The 18,874-nt window shown below is 46.8% G+C and overlaps 1 protein-coding gene across 1 annotated transcript in view; it reads right to left on the reverse strand.

Moving 5' to 3' along the window:
* Window positions 1-342: 342 nt before the first annotated feature.
* The window catches only part of LOC110528806 (FERM and PDZ domain-containing protein 4-like), a 57,333-nt gene continuing 38,801 nt past the window's right edge, over window positions 343-18,874 (reverse strand). Inside the window, exons 4-16 of the mRNA XM_090240327.1 lie at window positions 16,931-17,033; window positions 16,030-16,075; window positions 15,800-15,904; window positions 12,191-12,298; window positions 11,830-11,961; window positions 10,198-10,317; window positions 9,674-9,810; window positions 9,215-9,341; window positions 8,697-8,786; window positions 8,341-8,523; window positions 7,793-7,928; window positions 6,630-7,676; window positions 343-6,372 (exon numbers count right to left, since the gene is read on the reverse strand). Of these exons, the coding sequence (XP_090096453.1) occupies window positions 2,954-6,372; window positions 6,630-7,676; window positions 7,793-7,928; window positions 8,341-8,523; window positions 8,697-8,786; window positions 9,215-9,341; window positions 9,674-9,810; window positions 10,198-10,317; window positions 11,830-11,961; window positions 12,191-12,298; window positions 15,800-15,904; window positions 16,030-16,075; window positions 16,931-17,033 (5,753 nt within the window). The 3' untranslated portion in view covers window positions 343-2,953. The remainder of the gene's footprint in view (window positions 6,373-6,629; window positions 7,677-7,792; window positions 7,929-8,340; window positions 8,524-8,696; window positions 8,787-9,214; window positions 9,342-9,673; window positions 9,811-10,197; window positions 10,318-11,829; window positions 11,962-12,190; window positions 12,299-15,799; window positions 15,905-16,029; window positions 16,076-16,930; window positions 17,034-18,874) is intronic.

Raw genomic sequence — 18,874 nt, forward strand, 5'->3', positions numbered from 1 at the left:
CTCAAGTGCTTATTTTATCCACACACAGAAACCTTTGTCAAACCCTTGGTGATACACTCCCTCTTACTATGCTCACACGAGAAGCATCACGCTAGGAAAGAAGGGCATTCCTGTTCACTTGAAATGAATAGATTATTTTATGTCCAAATGAATAAGACGTAGTTTGGAATGAAACATTTTCGTGTTCAAAATGGCATTAGCATTTATTTTTTGTAGATAGAGAAAGCTACTAGGCCTAGGGTGTAGAAAAATGAGACACAAGTTAATCTTTTTTTGACTGAATGGAGTTCGTCTACAAGATATTAGTGGAGCAAATTAAATAGCAAGTGAAGACACACCATGACCCACAGATATGTAAAACGTTTTAATGGGTCAGAGAAGCTGAAAAAATATTGAGTGGATTTTTACGTTTATGGTCGGAGAAATAAAATGTAATCTGATACATACACCTGAAGTCAGAAGTTTACATACACCTTAGCCAAGTACATTTAAACTCAGTTTTTCCACAATTCCTGACATTTAATCCTAGTAAAAATACCCAGTTAGGATCACCACTTTATTTTAAGAATGTGAAATGTCAGAATAATAGTAGAGAGAATGATTTATTTCAGCTTTTATTCCTTTCATCACATTCTCAGTGGGTCAAAAGTTTACATACACTCCATTAGTATTTGGTAGCAAACGTTTCGGGTAGCCTTCCACAAGTTTCCCACAATAAGTTGGGTGAATTTTGTCCCATTCCTCCTGACAGAGCTGGTGGAACTTAATCAGATTTATAGGCCTCCTTGCTCGCACACACTTTTTCAGTTCAGCCCACCATTTTTTTTATAGGATTGAGGTCAGGACTATGTAGTGGCCACTCCAATACCTTGACTTTGTTGTCCTTAAGCCATTTTGCCACAACTTTGGAAGTATGCTTGGGGTCATTGTCCATTTGGGAGACCCATTTGCGACCAAGCTTTAACTTCCTGACTGATGTCTTGAGATGTTGCTTCAATATATACACATAATTTTCCTGCCTCATAATGTCATCTATTTTGTGATGTGCACCAGTCCCTCCTGCAGAAAAGCAGTTGGGATGGGGTTCTTCGGCTTGCAAGCCTCCCCCTTTTTCCTACAAACATAACGATGGTCATTATGGCCAAACAGTTCTATTTTTGTTTCATCAGAACAGAGGACATTTCTCCAAAAAGTACAATCTTTGTCCCCATGTGCAGTTGCAAACCGTAGGCTGGCTTTTTTATGGAGGTTTTGGAGCAGTGGCTTCTTCCTTGCTGAGCGGCCTTTCAGGTTATGTTGATGTAGGACTCGTTTTACTGTGGATGTTAGATACTTTTGTACGTGTTTCCTCCAGCATCTTCACAAGGTCCCTTGCTGTTGTTTTGGGATTTATTTGCACTTTTTGCACCAAAGTCTGTTCATTTCTAGGAGACAGAACACGTCTCCTTCCTGAGTGGTATGATGGCTGCGTTGTCCCATGGTGTTTATACTTGCAGACTATTGTTTGGACAGATGAACATGGTACCTTTTGGAAATTGCTCCCAAGAATGACCAGACTTTTTTTCTGAGGTCTTGGCTGATTTAGTTTGATTTTTCCCATGATGTCAAGCAAAGAGGCACTGAGTTTGAAGGTAGGCCTTGAAATACATCCACAGGTACACCTCCAATTGACTCAAATTGGAGCCAGCAGCATACCACCCTGCATACCACTGCTGGCTTGCTTCTGAAGCTAAGCAGGGTTGGGCCTAGTCAGTCCCTCGATGGGAGACCAGGTGGTGTTGGAGGGCCAGTAGGAGGCACTCTTTCCTCTGGTCTAAAAAATATCCCAATCCCCCAGGGCAGTGATTGGGGACACTGCCCTGTGTAGGGTGCTGTTTTTTGGATGGGATGTTAAACGGGTGTCCTGACTCTCTGAGGTCATTAAAGATCCCATGGCACTTATTGTAAGAGTAGGGCTGTTAACCCTGGTGTCCTGGCTAAATTCCCAATCTGGCCATCACGGTCACCTAATAATCCCCAGTTTACAATTGGCTCATTCATCCCCTCCTCTCCCATGTAACTATTCCCCAGGTCGTTGCTGTAAATGAGAACGTGTTCTCAGTCAATTTACCTGGTAAAACAACACAATAAAAGTCAATTAGGCTATCAGAAGCTTCTAAAGCTATAATGTCATTTTCTGGAATTTTCCAAGCTGTTTAAAGGCACAGTCAATTTAGTGTCTGACCCACTGGAATTGTGATATAGTGAATTATAAGTGAAATAATCTGTCTGTAAACAATTGTTGGAAAAATGACTTGTGTCATGCACAAAGTGGATGTCCTAACCGACTTGCCAAAACTATAGTTCGAGAACAAGAAATATTGTGGAGTGGTTGAAAAACAAGTTTTAATGACTCCAACCTAAGTGTATGTAAACTTCCGACTTCAACTATAGCTGTTGAAGGACACCATTGAGTCCAGAGAGGATCATATTAAAACAAATACAATGAAATAACTTTTTAAAAATTATTAAACATTACACACTGACTTAAAAGCGCTTTAATAAGATAGTTGCTTACATATTTTATGTCTTTTCATTATATGTTTTTGCCCTCTGTATTTAAAAAAAAACATGTCAAAATAATTTAGAAATTACACTAAGGAGTGTTAAATGCAGTGCAATTTCAGTGCTACGGTACATCAATCCTCTCCACATTGCAACCTATAACTGCATCGTCAATATCACATTAAAGAGTACATGTCTTCCCAATGACCACTCAAAATATCTTTAGTAATTTATATATTCATATAGTGTATCATATGTACTGTATGTACATTATATACATGGAAAAAAAATGTACACAGGAAGAAGGGTGTCTATAATAACATCAGTTCTTATTACAAAGTTCTGGACTTGTATGGCTTTGTATAATGTACATAACACTAAAAGATGGTGCCGCCGGCTGGCCGTCCTACTACTTGCTAAGCAGCGTTTTGAGGGAGCGGGTGAGTGCGTTGGCGATGGCTGACATGGTGCTGGAGTGGCGGACCAGGGCATTGACGCTGTGGTCGCTGGGCGCTCCGATGGACGCCACCTCGGCTGCGCGCAACAGGCAGATGTAGTTCATGACCAGCTCGTCCACCTTGCCCACCACCTCCCTCTGCTGTTGGGCGGCTGATGCCCCCAGGCCCCTCACCAGGCACATGCAGGCCTCAGACAGGCAGCACAGCACCTGGAAACTGCAGGTGATGGCCAGCAGCATCTCCTCTGGGCTGCCGTGGGCCTGGGCCATCCTGCGACATGCCCGCCCCAGCTCTTTAGACTCGATGGACAGCAGCTGTTTGTATTGGGACAGGTCTGCTGTGATCTGTGGCACCTGCCCGCTGCGGTCCCCCCTGCCTACGCTTGAGCGCACTAGAGCGATGAGCTCGCTGGCGTCGCGGTGTACATCCGAGAAGCCAACGGGGAAGACATACATGCGGTCTTTGAGCGTGTTGATGCGCGACAGCCGGTCGCTGAAGCTCATGTTGGTCAGGACCTCGCTGTAGAGCTGGTCGCCTGCTGCGTCCATGGCCGGGCCGTAGGTAGACGCTGCTTCTTCCATTTCCCCGCCACGGCTGCGCCTGGACCTCTCGCCCCTCTCGTCCCTCTCGTCTCCCTCTACCTCATCCTCATCCGCCTGGCTCTTCCTCTTGAAGAAGCAGTAGCTGAAGGGACCATGGCACCTCCAAGGGCTGCCCGAGTCCAGCTTCTGCGAGCCCTTCATGTGCTTGGTGTCCTTCTGCAGGGGGAACATCACTGAGGCCCTCCGGCTGTCTCTGCCCCCAGCCGACCAGCAGGTGGACGCTACCGAGCCCTGCGAGTAGCTCTTCGACAGCCTCTTCCTCGTCGGTCTCCTCTGTAGTTTGGGGTCAACTGGTCTTTGTTGCTGCTGGCACTTAGTTCTGCCTTTGTCGAAGAGCACCTCCACACTCCCGCAGCCCGCAGTTACATTACTGGTGCTCCGCCTGAGCTCCCTGCCCCGCTGCAGGCTGTTGGTGCTGGGCTCCCTGCCCAGGTGGAGGCTGTTGGTGCTGGGCTCCCTGCCCAGGTGGAGGCTGTTGGTGCTGGGCTCCCTGCCCAGGTGGAGGCTGTTGGTGCTGGGCTCCCTGCCCAGGTGGAGGCTGTTGGTGCTGGGCTCCCTGCCCAGGTGGAGGCTGTTCACACTGGGGTCCCTGCCCCGCTGGAGGCTGTTCATATTGGGCTCGCACTGGTGGTGGAGGCTGGCTGTGACTGACTGGATGTGGTTTTGTCTGTATGTGACGGTGGACTCCTGCTTTGGCACAGTGGAGTTGTGGGTTCTCATGTTGGCTGGTAGGGGAGGTGGAGGAGGTGGTGGAGGAGGAGGAGGAGCCGTGGCACAGGCTCGGGCCTGCTTAGTGAAAGCTGATGGGTGATCTCCTGCTTCCGCTCCCAGTGACGTCCCCAGCTGCTCTGTGCGAGCTACACTAGGGGCAGTAGAGAAACAGAGAGAATCGTTAAGAGCCTGTCGGACGGCATGCTTTGTCCTGCAGTCAGATCTGAGCCAGTCCTCTGGGCCACAGATGCTGGCACCGCTTTGGGACATCACACTCCGCGCTCTGGAGGGGGGCCTGCCCCCACCCCCTCCATGGATGCTGTCCCTCAGAGACAGGAACCGCTCGACCTCAGGGTCGATGGCGCCCCTCTCTAACTCACTCTCAAGGCCTGAAAAGGAGCTCCTCCTCTCTGTGCCACTGGGCCTTACTTCAAGACTGTCAGCAGGTCTCTGAGCATGCAAGTCAGGATTGCTCTTCAACTTAGTGGGCAGCGTGGCGGAGTGATATGGTCGGGAGCCTTTGTCACCCCGTGAGGTGGCTGCATTGGGGTTCACTAGACTCGGGCTGAGGAAGGACGAGGAGGGCATGCAGGGATAGCGGTGAATGGTGTTCCCTTTACTCCTAACCATCTCTATCAGTTGGGGATTACTGGTAATATATCTCCTAGTGTCCTTTCTGACTCCCCCTCCCAGGCCTGCACTGTGCAACCTGCCTCCCTGATGCATCTGGCTCACTGTCAGGTAGTTAATGAGCTGCCTATAGGACTCATTCCCCTCCTTGGAGTTAGCACCCCTTACACAGGCTGTCTTGGCATGCAGATCATTTTGAAGGTTACTCCTTCTAGCTGTACTACCTGTGGTTTCTTTCATCTTGGCCGACCGGATGGAACCCTCTCTGCTGGTGTCTGACCCAGGAGGGTGTATGTTGGGCAGCATCTTCCGCAGGAGTGTGGGGTCTGCTTGGGGGTGGAGGTCTCTGCCCCCAGGGATCTGGCCCGGGGTGCCATGGGGAGCCTTGTCCTCATAGGTGAAAACCCTGAGGGATGTGGAAGATTCAGAGAGTGGATGGTGGTTGCCGTCAGGGGCACAGAGGGGCGAATCCGTTGGGGTGCCACAGGCGCTGCTCCCCGTGCTGCAGCCCGCGTCCAGTGATGAGCACTGGGAGCCCTGCAGGGAGTTGTGGGCCTCGCTCTGGAGGGACGAGATCCGTTTGGCTAGGTGGTACTCACACAGCCGGGCAACTCCTTGCCTGACTTGCTGCAGCTGCTCCCCTGGGGCATCTCCCTGTCCACCGGGGGGGTCCCGGGGCTTCTTGGTAGGGGAGGAGGGGAAGGGACCTGCCGCTCCCCCCAGGTACTCTTCCTCCTGGCCGCCCATCGCCCCAGTGTCCCCCCCTGCAGCCTCCCCAAGTTCCTCCACAGGCTCTGTCCGTTCAGGGTGTGGGGGAGGGGGGCACGGCAGCCTGCGGTGACTCCTCGGCAGGCTGTTCACCGGCAGGTTCTCTGCCATGATGGAGATGGAATTCTCTGGTAGAGGAAGAGGCGGCCTTCTCTGCAACCTCTCACAGAACGAGGTACGCTCCACATCCAGCTGGCTCCCCCTGTGGCCGTCTCTGGTACTGAACGTGTTGAACTTCCCGTTGGTGTCGGCCAACTTTTTTAGCCGTTTCCCTCCAACAACCACAGAGTTGGGTCGCTTGCTGAAGCCGGAGGAGAGGTTAGTCAGAGAATCAGTGGTTTCTGGATCCAGCTCTATGCCATCTGGATGGAGGGTCTGTTTAGGGAGTGCGGTGGACGACGGCGGCCCGCTGTCTCGATGGTGGGAGGGGCTGTGGGCTTTCTTTTGGGTGGCCACTCTGGGTGAGACAGGGAAGTCTGTCTTTTCCTCCGTCAGAGGCTGGTAGCCCTCGGAGGTGGCGATAAGGAGGCGCCTGTGGTTCTCGTGGATGAGTTTGTGGGCGGCGGCCTGCTCCATGGTCTCGGTCATCTCTGAGGAGTTGGTCTCGTTGCCTGAGTCAGAGGAAGACTCAGGACTGAAAGCCCGAGACATGTGCACACCTATGTGAGCCAGAGAGAAAAAATATTATAATTTGAGCTTCTTTCAACCTTAACTACATAAAAGTAATATAATTCTATTATATCACTTTAAACAAAGTTCAACATATAGTTTGAAGACATCCTAATTTGGGTCAGGTCTGACCACAAGCACAACAGTGAGCAATGAAAAACCAAAACTAGAGCAAGGCCATGACACTGTATGTACAACAGCTGTAAACTATAAGTGATGTTGGCACAATGACGGTAGAACTAAAGACCTGGGTTACTGTTGGGCTGTGGTCGCTGTGGGCGTGGTGGGCGTGGCCTCTCCTCGGACACTGTCAGGGCTTCCAGTGCCTGCAGGGTTGTCACCATGGCATCCTCCAGCCTCCTTTCCCCGCCGCTCCCCTCGACACGCGACCCCGTGGGGACAGCGTCGATCAGCGACACGGGCATGTCATCGTTGTCAGCAGTGGCCAAAGGGCGACCCTCGGGGCTTTCCTCATCAGAACTGTCTCTGAACCCCGGGGGCGGGGCTGCAATGGCGAGATTTAGGGAATGGAGGACGCCGTCAGTATCATCATCTTCGTCATCGCCCCCCTCGGGTGGAGGAAGTGAGGTCAGGTCGATGATGTCATCGCTGGAGCCTGAGAGGGTGAGGAACGTGGCTTTGCTTGCCACCGTCGAGCCGCCCTCTCCACCTCTGCCGCCATCCTCCCCCCCTCCCCCCCCAGTAGAGTCTTCCTCACAGCTGGCGTCGTCCTCATCCTCGGCGTCGTCCGTGGTGTCTGCATAACAAAGGTCCCTGAGCAGCGGTTCCTCCACCAGCTCCTCGCCGATGTTGCTGTAGACCACATGCGGACTGCCGTCGGCGAACTGATAGGGCACGGTCACCTGGGTCCTGAAGTCCCCCGTGTTGTTGACGTTGTTGTGCAAGTAGGCTATGGGCCTGTTCTCGGGCACCTCGGGACTCTCATCCATCAGGCACTCGTAGCCTAAGTTCTGGGGGTTCACAGTGTTCAAAGGGGGGTCTCCGAAGATGAAGGAGACCTTGGCGCTCCGGGGGGAGTCTTTGGGTTTGTTTCTGGCGGGGGGGAGAGGTGGGGGCTGGGGACTCCTCCGCCCCTCCGATGGCCTCTCGTTCTGCTGCAGGGTTAGGGTATGGTTTTGGGGTTCGGGAACGTGGGGAGAGATGTTGTTCTCTCTCCCTCCATTGTTAGAGAAGTCCATGTCACTGCTGTAATGCTCATCCTGGCCGGCAGCATTGGGGTCCTCACAGTTGCCTAACGAAGTGCTGTACGGCCACTCCAGAAGATTGTCCTGATCTGTTGTTTAATAGAAGAACTCACTTCAACAATTTGGCAAAATTCTGATAATAATAGACATTTATACAGAAGCGCACACACGCACACACACACCGCATAGTACTAGGTTGACCAACCCATTTCTTCAGCAATGCTGTTGCAGTGGGCCATGTTGAAGATAGATCTCCTAGAGTCCACTAGGAGTCGATAGTACCCTGCTGTCAGACACGCCAGGTTCATGGCATCACTGGACTCCATTATCAATGTGATGGGCTTCAGATCAAACATGAAGAAATACAAACATTACAGAACACAAGGATGTGGTCTTGCAAGAATAGCATTTATGTACAAACTGTTTTTTTCTACTTATTAGCCAGCTAATATTGACCAGGGCACGATGCCTTATGGGTATCTGTACATTTTTAGGGAAAGGGGATACCTAGTCAGTTGCGCAACTAAATGCATTCAACCAAAATGTTTCTTCCGTATTTAACCCAACCCCCTTAATCGACGTCATCGGCGCCCAGTTGTTGTTGGGGGTTAACTGCCTTGCTCAAGGGTAGAATGGCAGATTTTCCCACCTTGCCGGCTCAGGATTTGAACGAGCGACCTTTCGATTACTGGTCCAAGCCTCAAGCCACTCACTAAACTGTGTCAACTCGACACCTCAGGCCCCACTCCTTACCCTGACATCCATGACGTGTAGCTCCACGCGGACGTTGATATCATCCTCTGTGAGGATCTCGATGCGGTTCACGTGGCTGAAGTCTGCCAGCAGGGCCATCAGGTTGGTCTTGGTGTTGATCACGTGACTGATGCCGTACCTGGGCCCCACTAGCAAGGTCACCTCTGTCTGCTTCTCCCCTTGCTGTGAGGGTGTGTGTTGGGTGTGTGTGTGTGTTGGGGTTGAAGAGGGGTGTGTATGTGCGTGTGAGAGAGAGAGTGTGTAAAATAGAGAAGGCAGGATATGGATTTGGAACAATATTGTTTCTCTATTTGACAAATGACTGAAATAGGGACAGCTACAACTAGTGGTCTTACCAAAAGTATGGATTTGAACACTCTCCCTCCATACAACCTCAGCTCACTGAGATACTTCAAGTAGTGCACCTTTGCCTGCAACGCAGTCAACTGCAGGGGGAAAAAAACCAGAGGAAAATATCTTGGGGTTATGAAAAATACACTAACTGTTTATAAGTTTGACTGTATCTCTGTCTCAAATACACAACTGACATCATCATTGACGATTAAGAAAAAAAAAAGAAAGCAAACAGACAGCTACACTCCTCTAGAGGGCAGCTCTGCTAAGCATACGAGAGAGAGAGAGAGAGAGAGAGAGAGAGAGAGAGAGAGAGAGAGAAAGAGCGAAAGAGAGCGAGAGAGAGAGAGAGAGAGAGAGAGAAGAGAGAGAGAGAGAGCGAGAGAGAGAGAGAGAGAAGAGAGAGAGAGAGAGAGCGAGAGAGAGAGAGAGAGAAGAGAGAGAAGAGAGAAAGAGAGAGAGAGAGAAAGAGAGAGAGAGAGAGAGAGAGAGAGAGGCGACGATGGAATCCGTACTGTACCTTTTTTCCCGGAGGCACTAGGTTCTGATTGGTTTTGAGGATGTGCGTCAGTGCTTTCTTGATGTTCTTCTCCTTCATGCTGGTCATCACCGCTGGTGGGATGAAAAGGGCCAGACCCCACTCCTTCCTGGAAATTAAGAAGGCATTTGATATTCAAGGTCGTGGAAATAATGCAAATTAGTGTTCACCTTTTTATCAATGATTATTATGCACCTGTACAAAGACTCCTTTTGAGCAGCTCCGTCGCCCATGGTTAGAGCGTTGGACTAGTAACTGAAAGGTTGCAAGATCGAATCCCCCGAGCTGACAAGGTAACAATCTGTCGTTCTGCCCCTGAACAATGCAGTTAACCCACTGTTCCTAGGCCGTCATTGAAAATAAAAATTTGTTCTTAACTGACTTGCCTAGTTGAATAAAATAGGTCAAATTAAAAAAATAACAGTAAGGAGCTGAACTTACTGGATGTATTTGAGTGAGACCTTCTGCGTCTGCCTGGTCGTCATAGTGAGGACGTACATCTGCAGAGCGGCCAATCGGAGCGCGGCGTCGTACTTCAGCTCCGAGCCGAAGCGCTCCAGAACCACATCGTTACAGCTCTACGGAAGACCAGGAGGGGCAGTTAGAACCAGTGGATTCAAATCCATTCAAAATAGATGCATTTTGTTCTATTTACAAGTTGATGAAGGACAAGCTAGAAACCGGGCATTGTTGTCAGTAACATAGAAGCGATTTTGCTTTGAATAGTCAATCCCAAGAGAACAGAAAATATTATGAAGTTCTGAATGAGCCTAAAACCTTGGACAACTAACCAATTTTGGATGGGAACCTTGAACTTGATATGCATGTACAGTAATTGATCAAAAGGCCATTATTGACAAGCTAAAGTCTCAATGCTTGTTAGACAAGTTCACCTGAGAATACAGGAGTGCGGTCTTGTGTTATGCTCCACTATGATTGGGCCAGGTCTCCTGTGGTGCTCTCACCTGAACGTAGAGGTATTCAAATGCCACGGCATCCCGTCTGAGCAGATCCACCGGGTCCTTGGGGACGAAGCTGATTCTGAAGAAACATTTCATCTTATCAGACCCCGGCCTCTGTGTCACCTGAAACGAAAAAGGGGACGAGAGGATGTGAGAAATGAGGGGGAGGAATTGAGTGTGTGTTATAGAGAAAATATTAAAACGTTTTACTGCACTGTAAATGTATACTGATGTGAAAGAGATAAAGACACATCAAAACGGAAAACATCAAATGCAAGATCCCTCAAGGTGCTACGTCAAACTTCATAAAATGGTCAGGTAAATTCATTCCCGAGGACATAATGGGATGGTAAGGTCAGTGCTAAGGACAGGGTGAGTCATTGTTGCAAATACAAGTCAGGCAAATTTACATCCATTGGACAGGTTCTTGACCTCTGTCAAGGAACAGGAATTCATTAAGACACGCAGAGGGAGATATATTGTAAGTAATACACTGGTCAGTAGTTTGCCCTCGTTCCCTATACAAAGGTACACTCTTAGAAAAAAAAGGGTTCCAAAAGGGTGCTTTGGCTGGCCACATAGGAGAACCCTTTTTGGTTCTACGTAGATAGCGCCTTTTTTTTTCTAAGAGTGTAACGTCTTGAGCATTGAGCTTACAGATTTCAACCCCTTACAAGAATCATAACAAAACCTATTACATAACTCTTTTCATCCTTGAATAGAATAATAATATGTTATTCGTCGGTTATTCCCGTTATTGCTTACCACCAAAGGGCTGTCTATGCAGGATGATGGTGATGCATATTAAAAGTATCCTCACTATGATCGCAGTACACTTTCATTAAAACATTGAAAGCAGAGGCGCCCTGCTGTGCCGGACTTGATAAATCACGCTGTGTTCTTGAGTCGCTCTATGAATACTGAGCAGGAAGTGTTTGCGCATGTCCCAAATGGCACCCTATTCCCGAGTGCACTACTTTTGACCAGCACTCTATGGGACGCTCTATGGGTCCTGGTCAAAAGTAGTGACCTATAATGGGAATAGGGTGCCATTTGGGATGTGTACTTTGTCTGTCTCAGCTAGAAGCTTGGAGTGTGATTGTGCGGTAGTGCTGGAATAGAATTGCCTCTTATCTATAGGATACTAAGTGAAGAGGCCGAGGTGGGAGTGTGTTTAGGAAGCAGAATGGGATCACTGAGGGTGACTCTGGGCTAGCAACAGATGAATGACTTTCATTCTCTCTATTCTCTCTGGGACGTTGATAACCTGGACCTGTAGCTATAGAGCTCCATACTGAGACCTATCTTCCTGAAATGGGCTAGGGGTGTCTAGTTCAGTTACTTATATTATTCTCTTTCTTCCGCTCTTTTTCAAACTATCAGGACTTATGGCAGAAAGCAGAAGCTCCATTTGCTTCGTGTTAGATGAAATACATAAGTGTAGACTGCAAAGCACTAGTAAAAAGGGCTTTATAAATTGATTGGTTGATTGAGTCATTGATTGAGCTCTGTCATGAATTGCCCTCTTGGCCAGGTATACCTTACATAAGAGGTCGCTTGACCTCAATGGGACTTCCTGGATAAGTAAAGGTCAAACCAATGACTTAGCGTTAGCATACCTACAGTAATTCTTACCTGAGTTAGCATCTCCTGTTCATGCAACAGTAGCAGCCTGCTGCCCGATCCCTCCGTCCGCTGTTCCAGCATCAGGGAGAAGTGCTCAATGCACTTGATGGACAGCTTCTCTTGTAAGGTCATGATAACATCCTATCACACCATAACCAAAGGTCAATTTCAATGTCCTAATACCAAATTATACATTTTTTATTTGTTTTCTTGTTTTCTGCCACTGTGTAGCTAAGATGGTTAGAATGCAATTTGCATTTCAAGTCAAGGTTGAGTCCCCACGCCATATTCCATTCATTTCCTCGCATTTCACCACAGTAATTATAGAAACAGTGCCACTCCAACCCCCTCCACAAAGTGCCACACACACCTTGATGGATGTGCTGCAGTCGAACCGGAACGACTTGGTCTGCCCGTTCTCCAGGTACACCTTCAGAACGTTCTGCATGAAGAGGAGAGAGTTGTCCTTCACTGTGTTCTGGGTGGAAAGGAGACACAGAAGAATGACATACAAGAAGACATACAGTAGCCTACATGAAGAGAACAGAGTTGTCCTTCACTGCGTTCTAGGTGGAAGCAGGACTTACAAAGGAATGCCCTTATATTGCTTGCTAGCATTGTTGAACTGTCTGGATGTAGTCAGATAAACAAGTGTATATCAACACAGAAAGTATTCAGACCCCTTGACTTTTTCCACATTTTGTTACAGCCTTATTCTAAAATGTATTAAATTGTTCCCCCCCCCCTCATCCAGCTACACACAATACCCCATAATGACAAAGCAAAAATTTTTTTTTTTAATGTTAGCACATTTATAAACATTTCTAACGGAAATATCACATTTACATAAGTATTGAGACCCTTTACTCTGTACTTTGTTGAAGCACCTTTGGCAGCGATTACAGACTCAACTCTTCTTGGGTATGACGCTACAAGCTACAGGCACACCTGTATTTGGGGAGTTTATCCAATTCTTATCTGCTGATCCTCTCAAGCTCTGTCAGGTTGGATGGGGAGCATCGCTGCACAGCTATTTTCAGTTCTCTCCAGAGATGTTTGATCGGGCTCAAGTCGGGGCTCTGGCTGGGCCACTCAAGGATATTCAGAGATTTGTCCCAAAGCCACTCTTGCTTTGTCTTGGTTATGTGCTTAGAGTCATTGTCCTGTTGGAAGATGAACCTTTGCCCCAGTCTGAGGTTTTCAGCTCTCTGGAGCATGTTTTCACCAAGGATCTCTCTGTACCTTGTTCCGTTCACCTTTCCCTCGATCCTGACTATTCTCCCAGTCCCTGCAGCTGAAAAAAATCCCCAAAGCATGATGCTGCCATGAGCATACTTCACCGCAGGGATGGTGCCAGGTTTCCTCCAGATGTGACGCTGGGCATTCAGGCCAAAGAATTCAATCTTGGTTTCATCAGACCAGAGAATCTTGTTTCTCATGGTCTGAGACTCTTTAGGTGCCTTTTGGCAAACTCCAACCAGGCTGTCATGTGCCTTTTACTGAGGAGTGGCTTCCGTCTGGCCACTCTACCATAAAGGCCTGATTGGTGGAGTGTTGCAGAGATAGTTGTCCTTGTGGAAGGTTCCCCCTTCTCCACAGAGGAACCCTATTGCTCAGTTTGGCCGGGGCAGCCAGGTCTAGGAAGAACGTTGGCAGTTCCAAACTTCTTCCATTCATGAATGACGGAGGCCACTGTGTTCTTGGGGATCTTCAATGATGCAGAAATGTTTTGGTACCTTTCCCCAGATCTGTTCCTCGACACAATCCTGTCTCGGAGCTCTGCGGACAATTCCTTCGACCTCATGGCTTGGTTTTTGTGCACTGGCTTGGTTTTTGTGCACTGTCAACTGTGGGACCTTATATAGACAGGTGTGTGCCTTTCCAAATCATGTCCAGTCAATTGAATTTACCAGAGGTGGACTCCAATCAAGTTGTAGAAACATCTCAAGGGTGATCAATGGAAACAGGATGCACCTGGGCTCAATTTCGAGTCTCATAGCAAAGGGTCTGAATACTTATGTAAATAAGGTAAATCTGTTTTTTAGGTTTTCATAAATGTGCAAAAAATTCTAAAAAACAGTATTTTTTGTATGAGGTACTGGGTGTAGATTGATAAAGAAAACGTTTTGTTTAATCGATTTTAGAATAAGGCTGTAATGTAACAAAATGTGGAAAAAGTCAAGGGGTGTGAATAGCAATATCCATACTAGCACACCATTTACAATGCATCCCCAATAAATTGTTTCATTTGAACTGATATGCTGATGTGTATATTGGAAGAGAGCCTTACTTATAAAAAATAAAATACAAAGATATAATTCATGTGAACCAAATATACAGTTGAAGTCGGAAGTTTACATACACCTCAGCCAAATACATTTAAACTCAGTTTCACAATTCCTGACATTTAATCCTAGGAAAAAGTCTCTGTCTTAGGTCAGTTAAGATCACCACTTTATTTTAAGAATGTGAAATGTCAGAATAATAGTAGATACAATTATTTATTTCAGCTTTATTTCTTTCATCACATTCCCAGTGGGTCAGAAGTTTACATACACTCAATTAGTCATTGCTAGCATTGCCTTAAATTGTTTAACTTGGGTCAAATGTTTTGGGTAGCCTTCCACAAGCTTCCCACAATAAGCTGGTGAAACCGAGTCAGGTTTGTTGGCCTCCTTGCTCGTGTACGCCTTTCCAGTTCTGCCCACACATTTTCTATGGGATTGAGGTCAGGGCTTTGTGATAGCCACTCCAATACCTTGATTTTGTTGTCCTTAAGCCATATTGCCACAACTTTGAAAGTATGCTTGGGGACATTGTCCATTTGGAAGACCCATTTGCAACCAAGCTTTCGCTTCCTGACTGATGTCTTGAGATGTCTTCCTCATGATGCCATCTATTTTGTGAAGTGCACCAGCCCCTCTTGCAGAAAAGCAGTTGGTTCTTCGGCTTGCAAGCCTCCCCCTTTTTCCTCCAAACATGATGATGATGATGGTCATGGTGGTCATTACGGCCAAACAGTTCTATTTTTGTTTCATCAGACCAGATGACATTTCTCCAAAAAGTACGATCTTTGTCCCCATGTGCAGTTGCAAACCGTAGTCTGGCTTTTTTTAATGGTGGTTTTTGAGCAGTGGCTTCTTCCTTGCCGAGCGGCCTTTCATCTTACGTCAATATAGGACTAATTTTACTCTGGATATAGATACTTGTGTACCTGTTTCCTCCAGCATCTTCACAAGGTCCCTTGCTGTTGTTCTGGGATTGATTTGCACTTTTTGCACCAAAGTACGTTAATCTCTAGGAGACAGAACACGTCTCCTTCCTGAGCGGTATGACGGCTGCGTGATCCCATGGTGTTTATACTTGCGTACTATTGTTTGTACAGATGAACGTGGTACCTTCAGGCATTCGGAAATTGCTTCCAAGGATGAACCAGACTTGTGGAGGTCTACAATTTTTTTCTGAGGTCTTGGCTGATTCCTTTTGATTTTCCCATGATGTCAAGCAAAGGGGCACTGAGTTCGAAGGTAGGCCTTGAAATATATCCCCAGGTACATGTCCAATTGACTCAAATTATGTCAATTAGCCTATCAGAAGCTTCTAAAGTCATGACATAATTTTCTGGACTCTTCCAAGCTTAAAAGGTTTAAAGGCACAGTCAACTTAGTGTATGTAAACTTCTGACCCACTGGAATTGTTATACAGTGAATTATAAGTGAAATAATCTGTCTGTAAACAATTGTTGGAAAAATGACTTGTGTCATCCACAAAGTAAATGTCCTAACTGACTTGCCAAAACTATAGTTTGTTAACAAGAAATTTGTGGAGTGGTTGAAAAACGAGTTTTAATGACTCCAACCTAAGTGTATGTAAACTTCCGGCTTCAACTGTACACAAATAACTTTTGTCAGTTCAGTTGGTGGTTAAAGGTCAAAGGGATAAATTCAATGGTCAACCATGTGACAGGAGGAGAACTTACCGGAACCTGACCGTTAATGATGACCTCTTCTGCGAAGCGCACTTTGACCGGATTGGACTTGAGCCTGGCTTTTTTGGCTGCACTGATGAACGCTGATTTGGGCGACTGAGAACAGAGAGATTGAGTATGGAGGTCAGGATGAAAACAATCTCTGCGTCGGGTGTGCAGCAATCATACATCCTGTTATTATAAACAACATAACCAACAGTTCAAAAAAGAAAGATACTCACAGGGTACGGCTGGACAACAGTCAACATAATGGACTCCTTACAGTTTCTGCAGGGAGAAAGGCACATTTAATTGACTGATAGTCACAGTGAATGACTTCAATTTAATGGCAACGTAAACAGGAAATCAATGATTTCCAATCCAATATAATGAACTACACGGGCACACAGGCACAGACGCGCACAGCACGCATGCACACATGTTTGGAGGCACACACACGCATGGACATACATACACACACCATATTCTGGTATCTGGGGGGGGGGGGGGGGGGGTGAGATGTTATTAAAAATGTTCACGTCTCCACAAACAAACAGGCAAGAACACAGCCTCACTTCAGACTCTGACATTTATCAATTTCAAATGAAATGTCATGTCTGCTACGTTAGAAAGTATAATTACCCAAGCTTTTGGCTGAGATCTGTTCAGTACAATTGGCTCTGAATATGTGAGAGATGCCCAATCAAGTAATGCAGTCACGAAAATGCAATGTTCACTTTTCAGAATTGAACACATAAAAACGACCGAAGCCCTTTTGAGAAAGTCTGGTCATCCTTCAGAAATACAACAACTGTCAGCCGTGTTTACACTCCACAGAGCATAATCACAAAATAAAAACTACAACGTGAAGGACAGGACACAAGATGTTCCCCCCCCTAAGGGTTCGGATGTGTCCGGGAAATTACAGCCATCAAATCACTGAATACTTTGTAAAGTCTCTACTCTGTTAAGGAGACAGAAATAATGGTTTATGAAATTCTTTTCTCAAAAGGAAAAAAGTGCCTGTAAAGTCTGGCGCCTGAAGTGCCATGGGAGATAACAGCTGTTGGCACAACTGGACATAGTTACCCATGCTGAATACCCTAGATAAACAGAGACAATAAGACAGACAGACAGGGTCACCTGACGAGGTCGATGACTCGTTCCCTGGGCACTGAGCTGACTGCCTCGTCGTTGATCATGATGATCTCATCTCCTGGGATCAGCTTTCCCTCCGAGGGACCTCCTGCAAACACACACACACACACACACACACACACACACACACACACACACACACACACACACACACACACACACACACACACACACACACACACACACACACACACACACACACACACACACACACACACATGAATGCACAAGCACACACACACACACACACATGCACACAGATTGTCAGGGATTTGTACATACATTTGTCGTAAACAATGCTGATGCACTGAGACGTTTAGGCTCCGTGTTCACGTTGTCTTCGGTTCAAATCTGGGTTCAAACGTCAGCCCTACCCGCTAACACCAAAGAAAAATGAACTCATGACATTTTTCTCAAAAACTCAGGTTCACTCAATTCCCAGGTGTGACACAGTCTCTCTGCGTCCCACTCTCTCCTGTGGAGATTACGAGCTTCTCAACCGGCGCTGGCAATTGAATCTCTCTGCTTGTGTTGTAGAGGCACAATGTAGAGGCAGAGATGAAGATGGGCCTTTGTTCCCGATGCCTGCACCGATTCTGAAAGCGCTAATTATTTTCCAACAAGAAAGCCTGTTTCCCGTGATAGTGAAGTTCTGAATAAACGGATTGATGGATGACACTGGCTGAGGAGAGGAGACGTGGGGAGAGAGCGTAGGGGGCTTCAGAAACTCTCCCAACATCTGAATGGAATAGAGAGACGCTGAGAGAGAATCCCTCTGCCTTACTGTTTTGTCGTCTCAGTCTGTAGTCACACTAAGCACCGGATGAGCAACACTCATAAGTTGACTGACAATGTTACATGTGTCAAAGTCTTTCAGAAGATTATTGGGATAAAATTAAAACAACATGGAATACCTAAAGGATCGATTGTCCAACAACCATCATGTAATCCATCAGTGATTGGTGTTTCTCACCGACTAATATTCGCTGTACCTCACCAAAGTTGTCAGATGAGAACAAAAAAGTAATTTGATTGGTGTCACTGCATGTCCAATTGCATCGTGTCATTTTAATTATCACACTAATTGACAGGGAAAAGCCACCACTACAGCACTGTGTTTCAGTGAGCTCATATACAGCCTAGCGGAGATTCAGTTCAAGAGGTAATTGTTCTGTCGAGAATTCATAATTGCTCAGGGGCTGCTATAGGCGAGATACAATCCATGGCAGTGGCTGCCTTATGCATTTATTTAGTCAGGCAGATAGGTGAAATAAAAAAGAAATCAAATCAAATCTTTATTTAACCAGGTAGGCCAGTTGAGAACAAGTTCTCATTTGCAACTGCGACCTGGCCAAGATAAAGCAAAGCAGTGTGACACAGACAACAACAACAGAGTTACACATGGGATAAACAAACGTACAGTCAATAACACAATAGAAAAAGTCTATGTAGAGTGTGTGCAAATGGCATAAGGAGGTAAGACAATAAATAGGCCATAGCAGCGAAGTAATTACAATTTAAGAAATTAACACTGGAGTGATAGATGTGCAGGTGATGATGTGCAAGTAGAAATACTGGTGTGCAAAAGAGCAAAAAAAGTAAATAAAAACAATATGGGGATGAGGTAGGTAGTTGGATGGGCTATTTACAGATGGGCTGTGTACAGGTGCAGTGGTCGGTAAGTTGCTCAGATAGCTGATGTTTAAAGTTGGTGAGGGAGATAAGTCTCCAACTTCAGCGATTTTTGCAATTCGTTCCAGTCATTGGCAGCAGAGAACTGGAAGGAAAGGCGGCCAAATGAGGTGTTGGCTTTGGGGATGACCAGTGAGATATACCTGTTGGAACGCGTGCTACGGGTGGGTGGTGTTATGGTGACCAGTGAGGTGAGATAAGGCGGAGCTTTACCTAGCAAAGACTTATAGATGACCT

The sequence above is a fragment of the Oncorhynchus mykiss genome, chromosome 7, assembly GCF_057628025.1.
Source record: "Oncorhynchus mykiss isolate SJ-2025 chromosome 7, ASM5762802v1, whole genome shotgun sequence".
Taxonomy (NCBI): Eukaryota; Metazoa; Chordata; class Actinopteri; order Salmoniformes; family Salmonidae; genus Oncorhynchus; species Oncorhynchus mykiss.